The 25644-nt window shown below is 45.1% G+C and overlaps 1 protein-coding gene across 4 annotated transcripts in view; it reads left to right on the top strand.

The window, feature by feature from the left end:
* Window positions 1–25644, top strand: part of sema5ba (sema domain, seven thrombospondin repeats (type 1 and type 1-like), transmembrane domain (TM) and short cytoplasmic domain, (semaphorin) 5Ba) — a 335820-nt gene that overhangs the window by 133130 nt on the left and 177046 nt on the right. For all 4 annotated transcript variants that reach the window (XM_072579920.1, XM_072579916.1, XM_072579917.1 and 1 more), the window contains exon 4: window positions 16451–16550. In XM_072579920.1, coding sequence (XP_072436021.1) covers window positions 16451–16550 — 100 coding nt within the window. The remainder of the gene's footprint in view (window positions 1–16450; window positions 16551–25644) is intronic.

Here is a 25644-nt window from a genome sequence, read left to right as displayed (position 1 = left end):
TCATCGGCTTACATGGAATATCTGACAATACAAATGTTTTGTCCAGAACTAGCATGAGTAAAAAGGAGACGTACGTCTATGTTTCCTTCATTCCGTTTTAGCAGTGCGTATTCATTTTGTGTTATTGCTGCTGTGTTGAATACCACAAGCATCAGCACCAACCTTGAAGAGATATGGACTGGGAACATTGATTCTGGGGACATACAGTGCTGCATTTCACTGATAACACCATGGTTCATGGCTCAGAATTCTAATGGAGCCAATCCTTCCCTATTAATTCCCATTCTATTGAATTCTGATCGATCAAAATGCTTTCAGTCCTCCCCTCCTCTGGAATAAAGACTGTGTGGCAACGAGGATTTCAATAAACTGTCAGGGAGGGTGAGGGAAATTTTCATTCTCTGTCATTCTGAGGAAACATCAGGTTAGACGGCGACAGAGATTGCCTCTCGGATTGTGCCTTATGTTTGGACAGTGAAGAGATGGATTGGTTGTTGCAGCTCGGGGCAGGAGTGCAAGATTGCATTTACGTAGCACCCTTCACAACCTCAGGCCATTCCAAAGTGCTTTACAGTCAGTCAAGCCCTGGTCAAGTATCGTCACTGTAGATCAGCTCCCTGATGGCAAGGCCAGTTTGAGGGTATAATGTGAATAAGGTGGTGCCTCAATCTTCATGGATTTGGCCACACTTCTTTCATTATCCAAATGTCGGCCGTTAAATTGGGGAAGTAGTGATGTAATGTCAATGGACTTGTAATCCAGAAGTTCTGGGGCACGTGAATCCAAATCCCACCTGGGTGGGCGGTTGATGGAATTTGAATTCAATAAAATCTCGAATAATTGTAACCATTGTTGTAAAAGCCCATCTGGTTCAGTGATGCCCTTTAGGGAGGGAAATAGACAATAGACAATAGACAATCGATGCAGGAGTAGGCCATTCTAGATGCAGGAGTAGGCCATTCTGCCCTTCGAGCCTGCACCGCCATTCAATATGATCATGGCTGATCATTCCTAATCAGTATCCTGTTCCAGCCTTATCTCCATACCCCTTGACTCCACTATCTTTAAGAGCTCTATCCAATTCTTTCTTAAATGAATCCAGAGACTGGGCCTCCACTGCCCTCTGGGGCAGAGCATTCCACACAGCCACCACTCTCTGGGTGAAGTAGTTTCTCCTCATCTCTGTCCTAAATGGTCTACCCCGTATTTTTAAGTTGTGTCCTCTGGTTCGGCACTTCCCCATCAATGGAAATATGTTCCCTCCTGCCAGAGTGTCCAGTCCTTTCATAATCCTATACGTTTCAATCAGATCCCCTCTCAGTCTTCTAAACTCAAGGGTATACAAGCCCAGTCACTTCAGTCTTTCCGTGTAAGGCAATCTTGCCATTCCAGGAATTGACCTCGTGAACCTATGCTGCACTCCCTCAATAGCCAGAATGTCTTTCCTCAAATTTGGAGACCAGAACTGTACACAGTACTCCAGGTGTGGTCTCACCAGGGCCCTGTACAGCTGCAGAAGCACCTCTTTGCTTCTATACTCAATCCCTCTTGTTATGAAGGCCAGCATGCTATTAGCCTTCTTCACGACCTGCTGTACCTGCATGCTTGCCTTCATTGACTGGTGTACAAGAACACCCAGATCTCTCTGAACAGCCCCTTTACCTAATTTGATACCATTGAGGTAGTAATCTGCCTTCCTGTTCTTGCCACCAAAGTGGATAACCAGACATTTATCCACATTAAACTGCATCTGCCATGCATCTGCCCACTCACCTAACTTGTCCAGGTCACCCTGTAATCCCCTAACATCCTCATCACATTTCACCCTACCACCTAGCTTTGTGTCATCAGCAAATTTGCTAATGTTATCTGCTGACCTTATGTGGTCTGGCTGAAGTGTAACTGCAGATCCATAACAAGGTGTGGATAAATCCTCTGGTTAATGAGGGATAGGCAAGAAATACTGGCTGAGCCAGCAAAACCCACATCCAATGAATTAAAAAAAACAAATAAGGAATATCTGAAATTCAGCAGTGTGACAAGTTTTTTTGAATGTTATTTTTCCATTCTGTGTTTGTCGTGATGAGCAAAACGCATCAGCAACACATCTGTCTTTCTGGCAATTTTCAAACTTTAGAAACATAGAAAATAGGAATAGGCCATTCAACCCTTTGAGCCTGCTCTGCCATTTACTATGATCATCCATAAGACTATAAGAAATAGAAGTGGAAGTAAGGCCATTTGGCCCATCCAGTCCCCTCCGTCATTCAATCATGGCTGATGGGCATTTCAATGCCACTTACCCACTCTCTCCCCATAGCCCTTAATTCCTTGTGAGATTAAGAATTTATCAATCTCTGCCTTGAAGACCTTTAACGCCCCCGCCTCCATTGCACGTCATGGCAATGAATTCCACAGGCCCACCACTCTCTGGCTGAAGAATTGTTTCCTCATTTCCGTTCTAAATTGACCCCCCTCTAATTCTAAGGCTGGGCCCGTGAGTCCTCGTATCCCCTGTTCCTGCTTTCTCCTCATATGGTTTGATTCCTTCAGTTCTGAGAGCAATATCTAATTTGTTCTTGGAAATATTCAATGCTTTGGCCTCAACCGCTTTCTGTGGCAGAGAATTCCACAGGCTCCCCACTCTCTGGATGAAGAAATTTCTCCTCATGTCAGTCTGAAATGGCCTAGCCTATATCTGCGACCTCTCGTTCCGGACTCACCGCTCACCATTTCTTGTAACCTACACTGCCATTTATTTGTCTCTTATTGCGTTGTCTTCTTTTAATCCTTGAACATCCTGGCCTATATCAGTCACTGTGCAATGCACTGAATTCCCCGTTATGATCACTGAGATAGGCTCATTGCACCACACAGATGTATTAAGCTGAGGAGATTTCATGACATTGCTTAATTTGGATCAGCGAATGCAGGAGATGAGGGTCTAATAAATTTCTCTGTTGAAGGCTGTAATTAATCAGCTGGGCTGTTTAGTTCTTCAGAAGGCTACAGCTCAGCAGCAAGTTGATGGAAGCAGTTCTTGGAAGTTTTGCCGATTAATTCCTCTGGGCTAATTCAAAAACAAAAGGATTGCAGGAGTAACAAAAGGCCCTTTTTCTGACTCTCCTCTTTCTGGAAGGGTTATTGCTCCTTATTGTTTTTGCTTTAAGCCTGGCTGTGTGTGCACTGCATGTTGGCAAGCTCTTCGGCCGTACAGGGGCTGTGGCTGTGGAGCTGAGTCGCTTCCTGTCCAAAGCCAGCAATACGCCAGGAGTCTGACACTTGGCAAGAGGCAGGATCTTGGACTGAAGCCAATGTCAACAGAGTATCACATTATCATCGAAGAGTTACGGTGCAAAGGAAGGCCATTCAGCCTATCATGCCTGTACTGGCTCTCCAAACAAAGTGTTACTGAGTCCCAGGCTCTTCTTTTCTCCCTCAAAGACCTTGCCAATTATTTTCATCCAATAACCATCCAATGCTCTCTTGAATGTCTCAATTGAACCTGCATCCTCCGCATTTGCGGTGGTGCATTCTATACCCTAACTAGAGTTCTAGAAGTTCAGCTACATAATTCTTTGAAGTTTGCGTCACATGTACACGGGGTGGTTAAGAAGGCATTTAGCATGCTTACCTTCATTGCTCAAACCTTTGAGTGTAGGAGTTGGGACACCATATTGAGGTTGTACAGGACATTGCCTCGGCCTTTTCTGGAGTATCATGTCAAGTTCTGGTTGCCCTATTACAGAAAGGATATTATTTAGCTGGAGAGGGTTCAGAAAAGATTTACCAGGATGTTGCCATGAATGGAGAGCTTGAGTTATAAAGAGAGGCTGGATGGGCTGGGACTTTTTGTCTGGAGTGTGGTAGGTTGAGAGGTGACCTTATAGAGGTTTATACAGTCATGAAGATGAGGTGAAAGACAGGTATCCTTTCCCTGTGATGAGGGATTTCAAGTCTATGGGGCATATTTAAAGGCGAGAGGAGAAAGATTTGAAAAAGACATGAGGGGCAACATTTCTACACAAAGTGGTTGGTGTGTGGAATGAACCTCCAGAGGAAGTGGTGGATGCGGGTACAGTTACAACATTTAATAGACATTTGGATAAGTACATGAGTAAGAAATGTTTGGAGGGAACGTGTAGGTAGGTGGGACTAGTTTAGTTTGGTACTATGGCTGACATGGACTGAAGGGTTTGTTTCTGTGCTGTATGACTCGATGACTATATAACTACTCGCTGAGAGAAAAAGGTTTTCCTCACTTCACCCTTGCTTCAATTGTGAATCACTTTAAAACAGTTCCGCTTTATTCTTGATCCTTTGATGAGATGGGAGTTTTTCTGGTCCACTCATGATTTTGAAATCCTCCAGCAGGTCTCCTCTTATTTCACTTTTCTCCAAGGAGGACAGTCCTAACTCCTTCAATCTATCCTCATCACTGAAGTTTCTGATCCCTGAAACCATTCTTGTAAATCACTTTTGCACTCCCTCGAATGTGTACATGTCTTTCCTATAATGTGGTGCCTGTAACTGTGCACGATACAGGTTGTTCTGCTATAACGCGCATTTTGTTCATGTGAATTTGCTATAACATGGTTGACGAATTTGGTAACACTGTTTCTGTTGCGCGAACCTTTAAAGCGCATATTGATTATAACATGATTCCGCCCTGATTAGTTTAAATGGTGCTGCTATAATGTGATTTTTGTATAACACGGTGTTGCATGAGAACGAACTACTGTGTTATAGCAGAACCGACCATGCTTCAGCTGAGGCCTAACAGGATTGCAGTCAAGTTCAACATCACCCCCTTCCTCTATGCCCCTGTTGATAAGTTGGAGGATGCTATGTTTTATTTACTATTCACTCTACCTGTGCTGCCACCTTCAACAATCTGTGCACATATACACCCAGGTCCCTCTGCTCCTGTACTCCTCTTAGAATTGGACCCTCTATTTTATATTTTATTTTTCAATGTTCTTCCTACCAAAATTCATCACCTTGTACTTAAGGCTGTGAGGTATAGGAGCTGGGGGCCATTCAGCCCATTGAGTAGAAAGCGAGGAGAAAACAGATGCTGGAGATCAGAGTCAAAAAATGTGGCGCTGGAAAAGCACAGCAGGTCAGGCAGCATCTGCAGAGCAGGAGAGCTGACATTTCAGGAACATTCCTGATGAAGGGCTTATGCCCAAAATGTTGGTTCTCCTGCTCCTCGAATGCTGCCTGACCTGCTGTGCTTTGGCTGATCTGATAATCCATATTTCCACCTTCCTGCCTGTTCTCCATAACCATTGACTCACTTAAAATTAAAAATCGGTCTCAGCCTTAATGACCCAACCTTAACAGCCCTCTGCATTGAAACTCATCTGCCACATTCCTGCCCACTCCACTGACTTGTCAATGTCCTTTCAGAGCTCCACACTGTTATCCTCATAGTTTACAGTTCTCCCAAGTTTTGTGTCCAGGCCAGGGTTTGGAGGTTTGACCAAGGTGTGTCATAACATGTCTGTGCAGGTTGATCAAAAATATCTACCAGAGAGATTGGCATTGAGGGGAAGCATAAATGTTACAAACTAATCAATCTACACTAGAGATTGTTTATTTGAACAGTGATTGCAGAGTCATACAGCACAGAAACAGTTCAACTGGTCCATGCCGACCAAGTTTCCCAAACTAATCTACTCCTATTTCCCTGTGTTTGGTCAATATCCCTGTAAATCTTTCCTAATCATATATCTGTCCAAATGTCTTTTCATGTTGTAACTGTATCTGCATCTGCCACTTCCTCTGGCAGTCCATTCCACACACGAAACACCCTCTGTGTGAAAAAGTTGCCCCTCAGGTTCCCTTTAAATCTTTCTCCTTTCACCTTAAAAATATGCCCTCTAGTTTTGAACCCCCCACACCCTAGAGAAAAGAATTTTGACATTCACCTAATCCATGCCCCTCATTATTTTATAAACCTCTATAAGGTCACCCCACAACCTCCTACGGTCCAGTGAAAAAGGTCCCAACCAATCCACAGTCTCCATTTATCTCAAATCCTCCATTCCTGGCAACATCCGGGCACAGAGAAACTTCAATTATCTGAATATCAATTATCCGGATTTCAAATTATCTGAAGAAGATCTCAAGGTCCCGATAAAAACATTATTGTGCATCAAAGAGGTGTTATCAACACTGATCTTTGATTTACAGTGATTAAAAGAGAATTTGGCTTACTGAAATGTTGCCGAGAACATTCCTGGACATCGATGGGAGCTCAGGCAACATCTCCAAATGACTGACCTCCCACCCTCTCTCTCTCTCCCCACACTTTCCCTGGAGTTCTCCGAAGGGGTGTGCCCTAAACCCCCTTCCCCAGATAATCTCTCCAAGTGGAACTTGTCAAAAAGGTGTGTGTGTGTGAGACTCACCCCCAGCAGCAGTCTTGCTGTTGGTGTTGAGGCTGGCTGCCCTGGGGTGGGGGGGGGGGGGGGGGGGGGGGGGGGGAGGTGGGGGGGGAAGGCGGACGGGTGGAGGGTGACTGGGTCAAGGAGGGGGTATAGTGCATGGATGAATAGGGTTGGGGTTGGGGGTGGGTGTAGATTGGAGGGTGTGGGGGCGGCATGGGATCGCGTGCGGTGTCCTGAACAGAGATCGGACTTAGCAAGTGCTCACTGTGTCAATCCCATTGAACTGATGGGTGGGGGGTGGGTGAGGGAGGGTGGGCAAGAGGTTTCAGTAATGCTGCTGGTCCCTTACAGACAAGTGTGTGTCTGCTCAGAAACAGACCCTGAGACAGAGAGAGGGAGCAAGGCAGGCAGAGAGAGGAAAAATGAAACTTTTTTTTAAGAGTCCCAGAGGAGAGGCATTGAATCAGTTATCCAAATAATTAGCCGAACGAAATAGTGCCCTCCCATCTCGTTCAGATAATTGAGGTTCATGTGTAAATCTTTCCTGAACCCTCTTCAGCTTAATAATATCCTTGCTGTAACACAGCGACCAGAACTGGACATAGTACACCAAAAAAAGGCTGAAGAAGCTGGGTTTCCCTCCTGAGATCAAAGGAGATCGAGGGGATGTGTAACAGAAGTGTGTGAGTTTATGACAGATCTGGATGAAGGAGACGTGAAAGAATGGTTCCCTGTAGCTGATAGCAGAAGGACAGGGGGGCATATGGATTTAGTTGGAAGGTGGATGGGTGGGTGGTTGGTCTGTGAAGAAGATCTGTTTGATGGTAACAAGTTAACTCCGAAAGGAGCATGGATATGCATTTAACACTGTGCTTCCAGTAAGAGTGGGGCAATGGAGTTAACTTGATTGTGGCATAAAAAGCTAGTATGGACTCAATGGGCTGAATAGTCTTGCTTTGTGCCATTACAGCACTGTGACCCTCTGAAGATGAAGTGATGCTCAATTCAAACTGGCCATTTTGTTACTTTTCTGATGAAGCAAATCACGAAAGCTGATTTGGGTGAACCCCCTGATGTAACGATTATTCCTGACAGTGTCAGCAGGACTCTGCTTCAGTGATGATTCCCAGTGGGGAGTACTCCCAGTCTCTGAATCTGAAAGAAATGCATTCAGGTCCTATGATGATGTGGTGGTACTGTGGTAGTGTCCTTGGGCTTGCAATCTAAAAGCTCCAGCTAATAGTTTGGGGAGATGAGTTCAAATCCCATCACTGTGTCTAGTGGAACTTAAGCTCAATTAATAATGTCTGGGATATAAAGCTAATTACATGAATGCTAACAATGTCCTTTACTGATTGTCATCTGGTTAACTTATGTCTCTTTAGAGTGTGGCCGGTACGGTGGCACAGTGGTTAGCACTGCTGCCTCACAGCACCAGAGACCCGGGTTCAATTCCTGCCTCAGGCGACTGACTGTGTGGAGTTTACACATTCTCCCCGTGTCTGCGTGGGTTTCCTCCGGGTGCTCTGGTTTCCTCCCACAGTCCAAAAATGTGCAGGTTAGGTGAATTGGCCAAGTTAAATCAGCCCTAGTGTTAGGGGCAGGGGTAAATGTCGGGGAGTGGGTTGCACTTCGGCGGGTTGGTGTGGACTTGTTGGGCCAAAGGGCCTGTTTCCACACTGTAAGTAATCTAATCGTGGTATCTGCTATCTTTACCCAGTCTGACCTGCATAGCACTGTAGACCATCAATAATTTGGTTGACACTTTCCTCTGGGCATTAAATGGTTGTCTAGCCCATAATCTCTACACCCCATGAATGAATAATAATTAATAACTCACCTTTCACTTCTGGTAATTTCCTCATAAAAATGTCTTCACTGTCTCCACAGTCTTTTCATTGTAAAGGTAGTGTCGCCGTAGTCCTACTGTAATGCTCTCTTATTAGAGAGGAAGATGACTGGTGGTGGTTCAATCTGACAGTCACTGTGCCTCAGGTGAGGGGGAAAGGGGCAAGGTTGAGAAGTTTGGGCCTTTGTGGTGACGTCAGCTGGTGTGGTCTTTTAGACTTTTTGTCATATGGAAATACTGGAAACTTTTGATCCAACTCTTAACTGCCCTCTGGGGAACTGGGGAGAGTCAATATTGCTGTCCCACCGAGTGATGCACACATCCCTTAAAAATAAAAAGGGGGGAAAGAGAAACATTGGAGAACAAAGTCTAATGAGCCTGGTGCCAGATTATGGATGTTAAAAGATAGAATAGAATCCCTACTGTGTGGAAACAGGCCCTTTGGTCCAACAAGTCCACCCCAACCCTCCAAAGAGTAATGCACTCAGGCTCATTCCCCTACATTAATCACTGACCTATACAGGCAATTTAGCACAAACAATTCATCTAACTTGCACATCTTTGGATTGTGGGAGGAAACCCACACAGACATGGGGAGAATGTGCAAACTCCACACAGACAGTTGCCCAAGGCTAGAATTGAACCCAGGTCCCTGGCACTGTGAGGCAGCAGTGCTAACCACTGAGCCACCGTACCTTTAACAACAGTGGGTTTGGATGTGTGGGGAATGAAAGGATATGAGTATTGCATGTGAATGTGAATTTGAGGTAGAAAATCAGCCGTGATCCTTTTGAGTCATGGAGTATTGGTCCCATGGCCCACTCCTATTCAGATTTCTTGTGTCCTTAAACTCTCGGGTCCTGTGAAAGAGTGTGACACGGCCAATGGTGTGAAATTCAGGTGAGGCGTTAAGACCAAGGGCCTGTATAAAGCTGCCATTCATTTTACTTTCAGGGAACTAGCTAGCTGCCATTTCTAGGCTTTGGGCCAATGAGGAATTGCTGACTCTGCAATAACTGGATGAGCTCTTCACTTTGCTGACTAACACGAGTGGTTTTGCTCATTTCGTTGGCATGATTTATAGCCTCATACTTTACAGCAGGGATCTGAATTACTTTGGGTGGTGTTGAAGGCCAACTGGTCCTCTCAGGTTTACACCATCCCTTCTGGTTTGGAGATGCTGGATTAATAACCCTGAGACTGCAATTCACATCCAAACTCTGTGGTCACTTCTGAAGCTAAATTAAGATGTTTACGACAGAAAAGAATGACTGAATGAACATGTGAAAATTGATCACGGGAAGACGCAGAGTTATCCTGCACTCAGGATGCCTGGATGTGATTATTAGATCCTCACAATCTCACTCAATCGGCGCACACACACACGCATCCACAAAACTGCACATTCACCCAGAGGCGCACACACAAAACTGCACATATGGTCACACATTCAGAATCATCAAGAAACATACTAACACACATTTTCACAGAAAATCTTTTTTGCTCTTTTTCTCTCTCCCTCTCACTCACTCACACACACACACACACACACACACACACGCCAGAGACCCGGGTTCAATTCCTGCCTCAGGTGACTGACTGTGTGGAGTTTGCACATTCTCCCAGTGTCTGCGTGGGTTTCCTCCGGGTGCTCTGGTTTCCTCCCACAGTCCAAAGATGTGCAGGTCAGGTGAATTGGCCATGCTAAATTGCCCGTAGTGTTAGGTTAGGGGTATGGGTGGGTTGCGCTGCGGCGGGGTGGTATGGACTTGTTAGGCCGAAGGGCCTGTTTCCACACTGTAAAGTAATCTAACCTAATCACACACACACACACACACAAGCACAATCTTATAAATGCACAATCTTATACATGCACTCACACATATAGACAGACACAATCTCTCTCTTACACCCACACCCACACTCACACACACACTCTCCCTCTCACACAGACACACGTGCATGCACACTCACTCACTAATTCACTCTCTCTCTCACACAGAAACTTACCAAACCTCCTTCAAGAGCACCTTCCAAATCCACAACCTCTAACATCTAGAACGACAAGGGCAACAGATACATGGGAACACCATCCCCTGCAAACTCCCTTCAAGCCACTCACCATCCTGGCATGGAAATACATTGCTGTTCTGGGTCAGAATCCTGGAACTCCATTCAGAACAACATGGTGGGTCCATCTACACGCCAAGTGGACTTCAGCAGTTTAGGAGGGCTGCTGACTGTCACTTAATTGAAAACAATTAGGGATGGGCAATAAGAGCTTACCTGATGGATATCAGGTGCAAACTCTCTGAGGAGCTCCTCAGGGTAGTGTCCTAGGCCCAACCATTTTCAGCTGCCACTGACCTTCCTTCCCTCCATCATAAGGTCAGAAGTGGGGATGTTCACCCATGACTGTGCAATGTTCAGCACCATTCATGACTCCTCAGACACTGAAGCAGTCCATGTCCAAATGTAGCAAGATCTGGACAATATCCAGGCTTGGGCTGACAAATAGCAAGTAACATTCACACCACACAAATGCCAATAAGAGACAATCTAACCACCACCTCTTGACATTCAATGATGTTGCTATCACTGAATAATCCACTATCAATATCCTGGGAGTTATCATTGAATAGAAACTTAACTGGACTCACTGCATAAACTCAGTGGCTACAAGGGCAGGTCAGAAGTGAGGAATACTGCGGCGTTGTAACTCACCACCTGACTCCTGAAAGCCTGTCCATTGTTTGTAAGGCACGAGTCAGGAGTGTGTTGGAATACTTCCCACTTGCCTGAATGAGTGCAGCTCTAACAACACTCAAGAAGCTTGACAGCAACCAGGACTGAGCAGCCCACTTGATTGGCACTGCATCCAGGAGCATACTGAGCATCACTGGTGGATGGAGTGTAACAGCAGGGTGTATTATCTACAAGATACACTGCATAACTTCACCAAAGATCCTCAGACAGCGCCTTTCAAATGCACTATCGCTTCCATCACAAGGGCAGCAGACATATGGAAACACCATTACCAATTTCCCCTCTAAGCCACTCACCATCCTGGCTTGGAAATATATCAGCATTCCTTCACTGTTGCTGAGTGAAAATCCTGGAATTCCCTCCCTAACGGCATTGTGGGTCAACCCACAGCAGGTGGACTGCAGCGGTTCAAGAAGGCAGCTCACCACCACCTTCGCAAGGGCAACTAGGAACGGGCAATAAATGCTGGCCTGTTCAGTGACACCTACATCTCACTAAAAAAATCAATTAAAAAAAAATCAAGTCACAAAAGCCCTAAAATCAAAAATGAATAGGGTTGCTTTTCAGGCTGGAGGCTTGTGACCAGTGGTGTGCCACAAGGATTGGTGCTGGGTCCACTGCTTTTCATTATTTATATAAATGATTTGGATGTGAACGTATGAGGTATTGTTAGTAAGTTTGCAGATGACACCAAAATTGGACGTGTAGTAGACAGCCGCAACATGACTTCCCAACTCCTATACTCAATGCACTGACCAATAAAGGCAAACATAACTAAACATCTTCTTCACCATCCTACGGTGACCTCAGAGTATAGCAGGATCTTGATCAGTTGGGTTGAGGAGTGGCAGATGGAGTTTAATTTAGATAAATACGAGGTTCTGCATTTTGGAAGGACAAATCAGGGCAGGACTTAGACACTTAATGGTAAGGTCCTGGGAAGTGTGGCGGAACAGAGATCTTGGAGTGCAGGTTAATAGCTCCTTCAAAGTCGAGTCGCAGGTAGATAGGATAGTGAAGAAGGCATTTGGTATGCTTTCCTTTATTGGTCAGAGTATTGGGTACAGGAGTTGGGAGGTCATGTTGCAGCTGTACAGGACATTGGTTAGGCCACTGTTGGAATATTGTGTGCAATTCTGGTCTCCTTCTTCCTATCGGAAAGATGTTGTGAAACTTGAAAGGGTTCAGAGCAGATTTACAAGGATGTTGCCAGGGTTGAAGGATTTGAGCTATAGGGAGAGGCTGAACAGGCTGGGGCTGTTTTCCCTGGAGCATCGGAGGCTGAGGAGTGACCTTATAGTGGTTTATAAAATCATGAGGAGCATGGATAGGATAAATAGACAATGTCTTTGCCCTGGGGTGGGGGAGTCCAGAACTAGAGGGCATAAGTTTTGGATGAGAGTGGAAAAATTTAAAAGGAACCTAAGGGGCAACTTTTTCACACAGAGGGTGATGCGGGTATGGAATGAATCGCCAGAGGACGTGATGGAGGCTGGGAAAATTGCAACATTTAAAAGGCATCTAGATGGGTATATGAATAGGAAGGGCTTAGAGGGATAAGGGCCAAATGCTGGCAAATGGGACTAGATTAATTTAAGATACCAAAGAGTCTGTTTCTGTGTTGTACATCTCTATGACTTTATAACAAGGGCAACACAAATGGGAACAAGTAGCATCACAGGACTATTACAGTGTGCACAAGGCCAATTGGCCCATTATGCCCGCATCAGTTTTATGGTCTAGTGCCTCATATCCCTGCTCACAATTTCTATCCAAATTACCATCCAATGCCCCCTCAAATATCTCAATTGAACTTGCCTCCACTGTACTCCTAGGCAGTGCATCCGCTATGATGGTTGTAGAACATAGAACATAAAACAGTACAGTACAGGAACATGCCCTATCGCCTATAGTCTGGTGCCAAATTAAACTAATCCCTTCTGCCTGCCCTTGGTCCATATCCCTCCATTCCTTGCATATTCATGAGCTTATCTAAACACCCCTTAAATGCCCCTATCGTATCTGCCTCCACCACCACCCCTGGCAGTTTGTTCCAGACCCCTCCTACTCTCTGTGTAAAAAAACTTGTCCCTCACATCTCCTTTGAACTTTTTCCCTCTCACTGTAAATGCATGCCCCTAGTATTAGACATTTCAGGAAATAGATTCTGACCGTCAACCCCCATCTACACATCTCCTAATTTTCTGGACCTCTATCTTGCCTCCCCTCAGCTTCCACCGCTCTAGAGGAAACAACCTGAATTTATCTCACCTTTCCTTTTTGCTTTTGAACATTCTCAAGTGAGAGATTGGCTGTTCAAAGAAGCTGGACCGTTTGAGGGTTGAATGGGGCTACATCAGACAGATCTGCGAAGGAGATGGTGGTAAATCAATGAATGGACCACAAACCAAAAATATCCTTCCATTTAATCGCAGGTTGGGAATTGCATGAGGGTGTGATGAGATGCCACAGAGATGCAGTTTCCCTCAGAAACAAGAGTAGCTTAAGCCTGTTTTCTCATTTAATTGTACCATGGCTGATTTGCAATACAAGTCAGGGGCGGCACAGTGGTTAGCACTGCTGCCTCACAGCGCTAGAGACCCGGGTTCAATTCCCGCCTCAGGCGACTGACTGTGTGGAGTTTGCACGTTCTCCCTGTGTCTGCATGGGTTTCCTCCGGGTGCTCCGGTTTCCTCCCACAGTCCAAAGATGTGCAGGTCAGGTGAATTGGCCATGCTAAATTGCCCGTAGTGTTAGGTTAGGGGTATGGGTGGGTTGCGCTTCGGTGGGGCGGTGTGGACTTGTTAGGCCGAAGGGCCTGTTTCCACACAGTAAGTAATCTAATCTAATCTATTTGTTTGCTCTACCCTGAACAAACAAAAATCCCCCTGTCTTGGGCTTGGAAAGTTTCACTTGGTGCCCACATCACTTCATCTTCTTGGGGGAACAGGGTTTCAGATTTCCATGTCCTTTGACAAGGTTCCGGCTTTGTTCCTGAAGAAGCTCTCTTTGATTTGAAGATTATGTCCACTGACTTTGGTTTCCCTCATCAAAGCAAATGGCTTTGCTCTATTGACCTTTTAATTAAATATTTCAATTAGATCAACATGAAGTAATGATTGAGTTAATAAGAGAGTATAGAGTTGCCGTTCAAACATGATAATGGAGACGGCAAATGATGGTAGACTATAGGCAGTGCATTGTAATAAGGAAAGAGTGTGAATGGGAATTAGGTTTAATTTGTATGTGAGGAAAATGTGATAATTAGAATGAAGAATAATGCACAATGTTTAACAATGATCCATACCTCACCCTAAGACAACCAGGAATAACTAGACATGTTCTTCTCCATTATATTGCTGTAATGCTGAATGAAGATTGATTAGGTTGGAGATTTAACCATTAAGCTGACCAAAGAATATAGCAGTCAAGAGCAGGAGGGCACTGTACAACCTTTCAGCTCTGCTCTGCAATTTAGGAGGATCATGGCTGTTCTTTGTCCTTAACTGCACTTTCACACCAGACCCTTATATCCTCTGATCACCTCAGAATCCCAGAGTTCCACTTGAAAGGGTGCAAAAAAGATTTACAAGGCTGTTGCCAGGGTTGGAGGATTTGAGCTATAGGGAGAGGTTGAATAGGCTGGGGCTGTTTTCCCTGGAGTGTCAGAGGCTGAAGGGTGATACTATAAAGGTTTATAGAATCATGAGGGTCACGGATAGAAAGAACTGTAAAGGTCTTTTCCCAAGGATAGGGGAGTCCAAAACAAGACGACGTAGGGGAAAGATTTAAAATGGACCTAAGGGGCATGTATGGAATGAGCTGCCAGAGGAAGTGGTGGAGGCTGGTACAATTACAACTTTAAAAGGTCCTTTTTGTATTTGTATACCTGCTTTGGAAAGTCAGGAGTGCGGTGGATCTGGATGGGTATATGAATGGGAAGAGTTTAGAGGGATATGGGCCAAGTGGTGGCAAATGGGACTGGATTAATTTAGGATATCTGGTTGGCATGAACGAGTTGGATCAAAGGGTCTGTTTCTATGCTGTACACCTCTCTGACTCTGTGACTGTATAAATCTATAAATCTCAGTCTTGAATACTCTGAATGACTGAACATCCCTAGTCCTCTGGAGAGTGCTGAAGATTCACGATTCTCTAACTTAAGTTCCTCCTTGTCACAATGACTATACATACCACCCTCTAGGGTTTGAGAAGGCAGCTCACCGGCACCTTCTGAAGGGCAGTTAGGAATGGGTAATATATGCTTGATATCCACATGTCAAAAGCAAATAAATACAGCAAATGCAATATAATGGGTGGAAGTAGTGAAGAAACGTGGAGACAAAAAGCAAAGGTAGGCCATTCAGCCCCTTGAGCCTGCTGCACAATTCAATAGGATTATGGCTTATCCACTTTCTCAATGCCTTATTCCCCCCTTCTCTCCTTATCAGTCTCATTCTTGAATGTATTCAGTGACTTGGCCTCCACAGCTTTCTGTGATTGAGAATTCCACAGGCTGATCAACAGCTTTGATTAGATTAGATTCCCTACAGTATGGAAACAGGCCATTTTGGCCCAACAAGTCCACACCGGCCATCCGAAGAGCAACCCATCCAGATCCACTCCCCGACACTGTATTTACCCCTGACTAATTCACCTAACATTATGGACAATTTAGCATGGCCAATCCACCCTAACCAATCCAACACTGGCATCTCCAAATCATGACACCCGAACCAGCACATTTTTGGATTGAAGAACTGGGTGAAGAAATGTTTAGTTTCATCCGGGATTATGGCTGGCATGGCTGTTTGGAGCGAAGGGTTTGTTTCTGTGCTGTATGACCCCATTGACCCACATGTTGTTGAGATTCTTGAGTGTTTTTACTGTTGCCTTCACCAGTTAGTGAGAAATGTGATCCACCACACTCCTGACTTTCCAAAGCAGGTATGCAAATACAAGAAGGACCTTTTAAAGTTGAGTGAAAGGTGATTATATGGATTTCTTCCCCTCTTGCCTCGTGTCAAATTTCCAGAGAAAGAATTTCAATGCTGACAGAATTTGCTGTATCATATTGCTGTAGTGATAAACCATTTGTTAGATCTGACACATACGATGTGCTAACGACCACTTGTCCAGATCCTTGCAACTCCCTATCTCCATAAACATCTCTAGCCTTAATTTCTGAAACTTCTATGTTCATCTAAACTTTGTGCGTCCAATTTTTTTAACCTCTCCACTCACTGACCAGGATCTGAACACTGTCCAATCATCCCTAAAATTTCAACCTCTCTACCTCTCCCCGCTCCTTAAAACCATGTCCAAGCCTTTGGTCTTTTAAAGTATTGTAATAGTTTTTTTGTCATATCGATGCAAGTTGTTGTTCAAGGGTCATTCTGAAAACATTCCCACTTCACTCTCTCTCTGTCTCTCTCCACAGATTTGAGGCCCTGGGTGTTGAATTTTAGCTTTCCAGGAGTGTATGACTACTCTCAGTTGGCAATCGACCACAGCAGAAAGCAGCTGGTCATTGGAGCCAGGTACAGTACAACAATGTCCATGGTGATTGCAGAGTTGGTATATGCTTTCTTCTAAGTTCCTTTGATATGCTGCTATCCAGGGGTTTATATTTTGACAAACTTACAGTTTCATCATCAACGCAACAAACTAACACAATTCCAGATTTATTTAATGGTCTTCTACGTAAATTCCGTGGGTAAATAAACTCACATCTCACAATCTTCCAGCACTGGCTGAGGTTATCATGATAGACTCTCCTTCCAACCTCTCCCCTCGCTTGAGGCGTGGTGACCTTCAGGGTAGGCTCAGCAGTAGTCATTCCTCTCTAATGGGAGAGCAGTCCTATGGTCATAGTTGTGGAGTCATAGCATGAAAACAGGCCCTTCGGCCCAACTTGCCCATGTTGTCCAGTTTTCACAATGAGCCTCATTTAGAACATAGAACATAGAACAGTACAGCACAGAACAGGCCCTTCAGCCCACGATGTTGTGCCGACCACTGATCCTCATGTATGCACCCTCAAATTTCTGTGACCATATGCATGTCCAGTAGTCTCTTAAATGTCTCCAATGACCTTGCTTCCACAACTGCTGCAGGCAACGCATTCCATGCTCTCACAACTCTCTGTGTAAAGAACCCGCCTCTGACATCCCCTCTATACTTTCCTCCAAACAGCTTAAAAACTATGACCCCTTGTGTTAGCCATTTCTGTCCTGGGAAATAGTTTCTGGCTATCGACTCTATCTATGACTCTCATTATCTTGTATACCTCAATTAGGTCCCCTCTCCTCCTCCTTTTCTCCAATGAAAAAAGTCCGAGCTCAGTCAACCTCTCTTAATAAGATAAGGCTTCCAGTCCAGGCAGCATCCTGGTAAACCTCTTCTGAACCCTCTCCAAAGCATCCACATCTTTCCTTTACTAGGGCGACCAGAACTGGACGCAGTATTCCAAGTGCGGTCTAACCAGAGCTGCAACAAGATCTCACGACTCTTAAACTCTATCCCCCTGTTAATGAAAGCCAAAACACCATATGCTTTCTTAACAACCCTGTCCACTTGGGTGGCCATTTTAAGGGATCTATGTACCTGCACACCAAGATCCCTCTGTTCCTCCACACTGCCAAGAATCCTATCCTTAATCTTGTACTCAGCTTTCAAATTCGACCTTCCAAAATGCATCACCTCGCATTTATCCAGGTTGAACTCCATCTGCCACCCCTCAGCCTATTTCTGCATCCTGTCAATGTCCCGCTGCAGCCTACAACAGCCCTCTATACTGTCAACGACACCTCCAACCTTTGTGTTGTCTGCAAACTTGCTGACCCATCCTTCAATCCTCTCATCCAAGGCATTAATAAAAATTACAAACAGTAGAGGCCCAAGGACAGATCCCTGTGGAACACCATTCATCACTGACTTCCAGGCAGAATATTTTCCTTCTATTGCCACTCGCTGTCTTCTGTTGGCCAGCCAATTCTGTATCCAGACAGCTAAGTTCCCCTGTATCCCATTCCTCCTGACCTTCTGAATGAGCCTACCATGGGGAACCTCATCAAATGCCTTGCTGAAGTCCACATACACCACATCCACAGCTCGACCCTCATCAACTTTTCTCGTCACATCCTCAAAGAACTCGATAAGGTTTGTGAGGCATGACCTGCCCCTCACAAAGCCGTGTTGACTGCATTTAATCAAGCCATGCTCTTCCAGATGGTCATAAATCCTATCCCTCAGAATCCTTTCTAACACCTTGCAGATGACAGACGTGAGACTTACTGGTCTGTAATTGCCGGGGATTTCCCTATTTCCTTTCTTGAAGAGAGGAATTACATTTGCCTCTCTCCGGTCCTCAAGTACGACTCCAGTGGAGAGTGAGGATGCAAAGATCTTCGCAAGCAGTGAAGCAATTGCATTTCTCGTTTCCCAAAGCAGTCGAGGACAAATCTGGTCTGGCCCTGGTGACTTGTCAATCTTAATTTTTGACAAAATTTTCAGCTCATCAGCTTCCTCTATCTCTATCCATTCCAGCATGCACACCTGCTCTTCAAAGGTTTCATTCACTACAAAGTTAGTTTCTTTCGTAAAGACAGAAGCAAAAAACTCATTTAGGGCTTCCCCTACCTCCTCAGACTCCACACACAAGTTCCCTATGCTATCCCTGATCGGCCCTACTCTTTCTTTGACCATTCTCTTATTCCTCACATACGTGTAAAATGCCTTTGGATTCTCCCTAATCTGTTCTGCCAAGCCTTTCTCGTGCCCCCTCCTGGCTCTCCTCAGACCATTTTTGAGCTCCTTCCTCACCTGCCTGTAATCCTCTAGAGCTGAGCTTGACCCTAGCTTCCTCCACCTTATGTAAGCTACCTTCTTCTTTTTGACGAGAAGCTCCACCGCTCTCGTCATCCAAGGTTCCTTTATCTTACCCCTTCTTGCCTGTCTCAGAGGGACATATTTATTCATCACTTGCAACAACTGTTCCTTAAACAGTCTCCACATGTCTATGGTGCCTTTACCATGGAACAATTGCTCCCAGTCCATGCTTCCTAACTCATGTCTAATCGCATCATAGTTTCCTCTTCCCCAATTAAATATCCTCCCATTTTGCCTAATCCTCTCCTTCTCCATAGCTATGTAGAATGTGAGGCAGTTGTGGTCACTATCACCAAAATACTCTCCCACCACAAGATCTGACACCTGCCCTGGCTCATTTCCGAGCACCAAGTCGAGAATGACGTCTCCCCTCGTCGGCCTGTCAACGTACTGAGTTAGGAAACCCTCCTGAACACACCTTACAAAAACAGCTCCATTCAAATCTTCTGCTCGAAGGAGGTTTCAATCAATATTGGGAAAGTTAAAGTCACCCATTACAACAACCCTACTATGTCCACACTTTTCCAAAATCTGCCGACCTATGCTTTTTTCAATCTCCCTGCTGCTATTGGGGAGCCTGTAGTAAACCCCTAACGAGGTGACTGCTCCCTTACTGTTCCTAATTTCCACCCATACTGACTCGGTAGGCAGATCTTCCTTGACAATGGAAGCTTCTGTAGCTGTGATACCCTCTCTGATTAGTAGTGCTACATCCTCTCCTCTTTCTCCCCCCCTCCCTATTCTTTTTTAATGCTCTAAACCCTGGAACATCCAGCAACCATTCCTGCCCCTGAGAGGCCCATGTCTCTGTTATGGCCACAACATCATAGCACCAGGTACTGATCCATGCTCTAAGTTCATCACTTTTATTCCTGGTTCTCCTTGCGTTAAAACAAACACACTTTAACTGATCTCTTGGTTCCTTTCCAGGAAAATCCTTCCCACTGGCTGGTCTACCTCTTGCTATTGCCTCATCTTCATCAACTCTCACCTCCAGTATATAGCTCAGGTTCCCACCCCCCTGCCATACTAGTTTAAACCCTCCTGAACCACTCGAGCAAACCTTCCACCCAGGACATTGGTCCCCTTCCAGTTGAGATGCAACCCGTCCTTCTTGTACAGGTCCCACCTTCCCCAGACGGCATCCAAATTATCTACATACCTGAAGCCTGTGTTTAGCCCATATCTCTCCGTACTGATCCCATCCATGTACCTGTCCAAATGTATTTTAAATGACAAAATTGTACTTATTTCCACCACTGTCTGTGGCAGTCTGTTCCAGACACTTACCACCCTCTTTGTGAATAAGTTGCCCCTCTGAACCCTTTTCTATCTCTCCCCTCTCTCTGTAGGAATATGGCAACTTGCCCTTTACCTTTATTCCTATCTCTGTATTATTTGCCCAGTACCATAAGCAGTATGTCACTATTCCCCATCGTCTTCATCTTTCCATGCCCCTGCAGCCCTGGTTTTCTAGACAGAGGGTGGTGCTGGAGGGTTGTTTTTCAGACTGGAGGCCTGTGACCAGTGGAGTGCCACATGGATCGGTGCTGGGTCCTGTACATTTTGTCATTTACATAAATGATTTGGATGTGAGCATAAGAGGTACAGTTGACCAGATGGGCCAATGGGCTGAGAAGTGGCAGATGGAGTTACATTCAGATAAATGCGAGGTGCTGCATTTTGGGAAAACAAATCTTAGCAGGACTTATCCACTTAATGGTAAGGTCCTAGGGAGTGTTACCGAACAAAGAGACCTTGGAGTGCAGGTTCATAGCTCCTTGAAAGTGGAGTCGCAGGTAGATAGGATAGTAAAGAAGACGTTTGGTATGCTTTCTTTTATTGGTCAGCGTATTGAGTACAGGAGTTGGGAGGTCATGTTGCGGCTATACAGGACATTGGTTAGGCCACTGTTGGAATATTGCGTGCAATTCTGGTCTCCTTCCTATCAGAAAGATGTTGTGAAACTTGAAAGGGTTCAGAAAAGATGTACAAGGATGTTGCCAGGGTTGGAGGATTTGAGCTACAGGGAGAGGCTGAACAGTCTGGGGCTGTTTTCCCTGGAGCGTCGGAGGCTGAGGGGGACCTTACAGTGGTTTACAAAATTATGAGAGGCATAGATCGGATAAATAGGCAAAGTCTTTTCCCTGGGGTGGGGGAGTCCAGAACTAGAGGGCATAGGTTTAGGGTAAGAGGGGAAAGATATAAAAGAGACCTAAGGGGCAAAGATTTCACGCAGAGGGTGGTACATGTAAGGAATGAGCTGCCAGAGGAAGTGGTGGAGGCTGGTACAATTGCAACATTTAAGAGGCATTTGGTTGGGTATATGAATAGGAAGGGTTTGGTGGGATGTGGGCCAGGTGCTGGCAAGTGAGACTGGATTGGGTTGGGATATCTGGTCCACATGGATGGGTTGGACTGAAGGGTCTGTTTCCATGCTGTACATCTCTATGACTCTATGACTCTCCTAATAGAACAGAGAACAGCACAGTACAGTACAGGCCCTTCAGCCCTCGAAGAAATGCCGACCTTTTATCCTACTGTAAGATCAGACTAACATACATACCCTGCATTGTACTATCATCCATGTGCCTATCCAAGAGTCACTTAAATGTCCCTAATGTATCTGACTCTACTACCACCGCTGGCAGTGCATTCCACACACCTACCACTCTCGGTGTAAAGAACCTACTTCTGACATCTGCCCTAAACCTTCCTCCAATCACCTTAAAATTATGCCCCTTCATGATAGCCATTTCTTCCCTCAGATAAATTCTCTGGCTATCCATTCTATTTATGCCTCTCATCATCTTGTACACCTCTAATCTTTTGCAAACCTCTGGTGTCCTGAAATATATGCTTGCCTCTTCCTATGTCTAATTTTAAATTTCTTCTTAAAGTCACTCTCTCACCTGAATAGCATTCATAGTTGTGACATTGAACCAAGAATGGGAGGTGATTTTATCTGAGTATATAGGCTACCAGGGGAAATGATAGAGTGTTTATCAAAGGGACGTTCCCCATATGGGAGAGTTTAAATATAGAATACTGTATGTAGTTTAAAAATAAAGGATCTCCCATGTAGCATGGAGGTGAGGAGAAATTACTTCTCCCAGAGGGTTCACAACACTGTAAGACATAGGAGAGAAAGTGGACCGTTCAGCCCATTGAGTCTGCTCTGTCATTCAATGAGATCATGGCTGAGTTGACAATCCTCAACTCCATATTCCTGCCTTTTCCCATAACCCTCAATTCTGTTACTGATTAAAAACCTATCTCAGCCTTGAATATACGAAATGATTCAGCCTGTACAGCCCTCTGTGGTAAAGAATTCCATAGATTCACAACCCTCTGAGAGAAGAAATTCCTCATCTCCATTTTAAATAGGCGACCCCTTATTCCGAGATGATGCCCTCTGGTCCGAGATTCTCCCACAATGAGAAATTACCTTTCTGCATTTACTCTGTTAAATCCCGAAGAATTCTGGTCTTGGTCTTTGGAACACTCTTGCCCAGAATTCAGGTACAGTCATTTTGTTTTAGATTAGATTAGATTACTTACAGTGTGGAAACAGGCCCAACAAGTCCACACCGACCCGCCGAAGCGCAACCCACCCATACCCCTACATCTACCCCTTACCTAACACTACGGGCAATTTAGCATGGCCAATTCACCTGACCTGCACATCTTTGGACTGTGGGAGGAAACCGGAGCACCCGGAGGAAACCCACGCAGACACGGGGAGAATGTGAAAACTCCACACAGAGAGCCGCCTGAGGCGGGAAATTAACCCGGGTCTCTGGCACTGTGAGGCAGCAGTGCTAACCACTGTGCCACCGTGCCGCCCACTTTTGGGTAGAGGTGGACAAGAAGGCAGCTCCCCAACACCAGGCTGACTACAGATGGGTAATGAATGTGGGACCAGCCAGCAAAATCCACATCCCATAAATAATTACAAGTATTGATTGGCAGAGGAGACAAATGTTATCAGGAGTAAGTAGGGAAGTAGAGTTGAGGCCACCAGCAGGTCAACCATGATCATGTTGCACTGCACAGCAGGCTAGAGGGGATGGGTCGAAGAGTGTGGGGCTGGAAAAGCACAGCAGGTCAGGCAGCATCTGAGGAGAATGATTCCTGATGAAGAGCTTATGCTCGAAATATTGATTCTCCTGCTCCTTGGATGCTGCCTGACCAGCTGTGGATTTCCAGTACCACACTCTGCGACATCTGCAGTCCTAACTTTCTCCTAGAGGGGATGAGTGGCCTCCTTCTGCTTTTAATAATTGTATGTCAATTCAATTATCTACCTCGTGTGTTTTGAAGAAATGGTTGGCTCCTCATTGGCTTGTCAACTGGCCTAACATTACAGTGAAGCCTTTCAAAATACAATCACCACGTTCGAACAGTACAGACAGGGCAGGTTTTACACACGGTGGTTGTGCATAGAAAGAGTCGAGAGTGTGGTGCTGGAAAAGCACAGCAGGTCCGATTGTAAGACCCTACAACAGACAATGAGGACAGCTGAGAGGATCATCGGGGTCTCTCTTCCCTCCATTACAGACATTAACACCACACGCTGCACCCGAGAGGCTAAGAGCATTGTGGAAGTCCCCACACACCCCTCACTCAAACTCTTCCCACTCCTGCCATCTGGTAGAAGATACCGGAGCATTTGGTCTCTCATGGCCAGACTGTGCAACAGTTTCTTCCCCCAAGCCATCAGGCTCCTTAACACAGTATAATTGGACTCTTGCCCATCTGAAATTCTTCCATATTGCTGCTATAAAAATGTCTATTATTTATCATTCTTCTATTACACTGTAACTTGCGTGATTCGCATTTCTTATGCACTTTATGCCATGTACGATTGTGTAGTTTGTGCTGTCCATGTAGCACCCTTGGTACTGGAGGAACACTGTTTCCTTTTCACTGTTTCAGTTGTATATGGTAGAAATGACAAATAGAAGCTACTCTACTTTACTCTACTCCAGTGTGTGTGGGTGTCAGTTCCACATTCTAACCATGCTCTGGGTGAAGAATTTTCCCCTCAATTTCTGATTGGAGTTATTAGAGTCATAGAGCTGTACAGCATGGAAACAAACCCTTCGGTCCAACCCGTTCATGTCGACCAGATACCCCAACCCAATCTAGTCCCACCTGCCAGCACCTGGCCCATATCCCTCCAAACCCTTCCTATTCCATTACTCATCCAAATTCCTTCTAAATGTTGCAATTGTACCATTCTCCACCACTTCCTCTGGCAGCTCATTCCATACACGTACCACCCTCTGTGTAAAAAAGCTGCCCCTTCGGTCTCTTTTATATCTTTCCCCTCCTACCCTAAACCTATGCCCTCTAGTTCTGGACTCCCTGACCCCAGGGAAAAACTTTGCCTATTTACCCTATCCATGCCCCTCATAATTTAGTAAACCTCTATAAGGTTACCCCTCAGCCGCAGACGCTCCAGGGAAAACAGCCCTAGCCTGTTCAGCCTCTCCTTATAGCTCAAACTCTCCAATCCTGGCAAGATCCTTGTAAATCTCTTCTGAACCCTTTCAACTTTCACAACACCTTTCTGATTGGATGAGATCAGAATTGCATGCAATATTCCAACAGTGGCCTAACCAATGTCCTGTACAGCTGCAACTCCTGTACAGCTGCAACTCCTGTACTCAACATTCTGACCAATAAAAGAAAGCATACCAAACGCCTTCTTCACTATCTTATTTACCTACGACTCCACTTTCAAGGAGTTATAAACCTGCACTCCAAGGTCTCTTTGTTCAGCAACGCTCCCTAGGACCTTACCATTAAGTGTATAAGTCCTGCTGAGATTTGTTTTCTCAAAATGCAGCACCTCGCATTTATCTGAATTAAACTCCATCTGCCACTTCTCAGCCCATTGGCCCATCTGGTCCAGATCCTGTTGTAATCTGAGGTAACCCTCTTCGCTGTCAACCACACCTCCAATTTTGGTATCATCTGTAAACTTACTAACCACACCTCTTATGCTAGCATCCAAATTCCTGTATTTTTGATAAATATTGTATACCAAATATAATCACTGAAGTTTTCTATCCAAAATCTAACGTATTAGTTGATAAAAGTTCCAAGCAAACTAAATCATTTCTGGCCATGATAAAATAGTTATTTCGAAATGTATCGTAAATTATACAGTGACATTTTTAGTTATAATCGCAAATTATGGACTCCCCACAAATGAAACATCTTCTTTACATCTATGTAATCAAATCATTTGATACAGAGCTTGAGAGATTGGATAGACTGGAGTTGTTTTCTTGAGAGTAGAGGAGATTGAGGGGACTGTGATTGAGATGTACAGACTCATGATGGGCATGGATAAGATAGACAGGAAGAAATGTTTCCCCTTGACAAAGGGATCATTGACCAGGATCAAGGAGTCGGCAAGTGTGGCGCTGGAAAAGCACAGCAGGTCAGGCACCATCCGAGGAGCAGCAGAATCGATGCTTCGAGCTTAAGCTCCACATCAGGATTGTGGTGGGGTGAAGTGAGCTGAGAGATAAATAGGAGGGTGGGGGTGTGGCTGGGGGAAAGGTAGCTATGAAGGTGATGGGTGCATGCAGCTGGGGTGGTGATGATGATAGGTCAGCAGAGGTTGTGCAGATAGGTAGGAAGGAAGATGGACAGGTGGAACAGTTCAAGAGGGCGGTGCCAAGTTGGAAGGTTGGATCTGGGATGAAGTGGGAAAGGGGAAAGGGAAGA

Source organism: Chiloscyllium punctatum, chromosome 10 (assembly GCF_047496795.1).
Source record: "Chiloscyllium punctatum isolate Juve2018m chromosome 10, sChiPun1.3, whole genome shotgun sequence".
Taxonomy (NCBI): Eukaryota; Metazoa; Chordata; class Chondrichthyes; order Orectolobiformes; family Hemiscylliidae; genus Chiloscyllium; species Chiloscyllium punctatum.
Note: the sequence above shows the minus strand (reverse complement) of the source record. Positions and strands in the feature narration are given on the sequence as shown.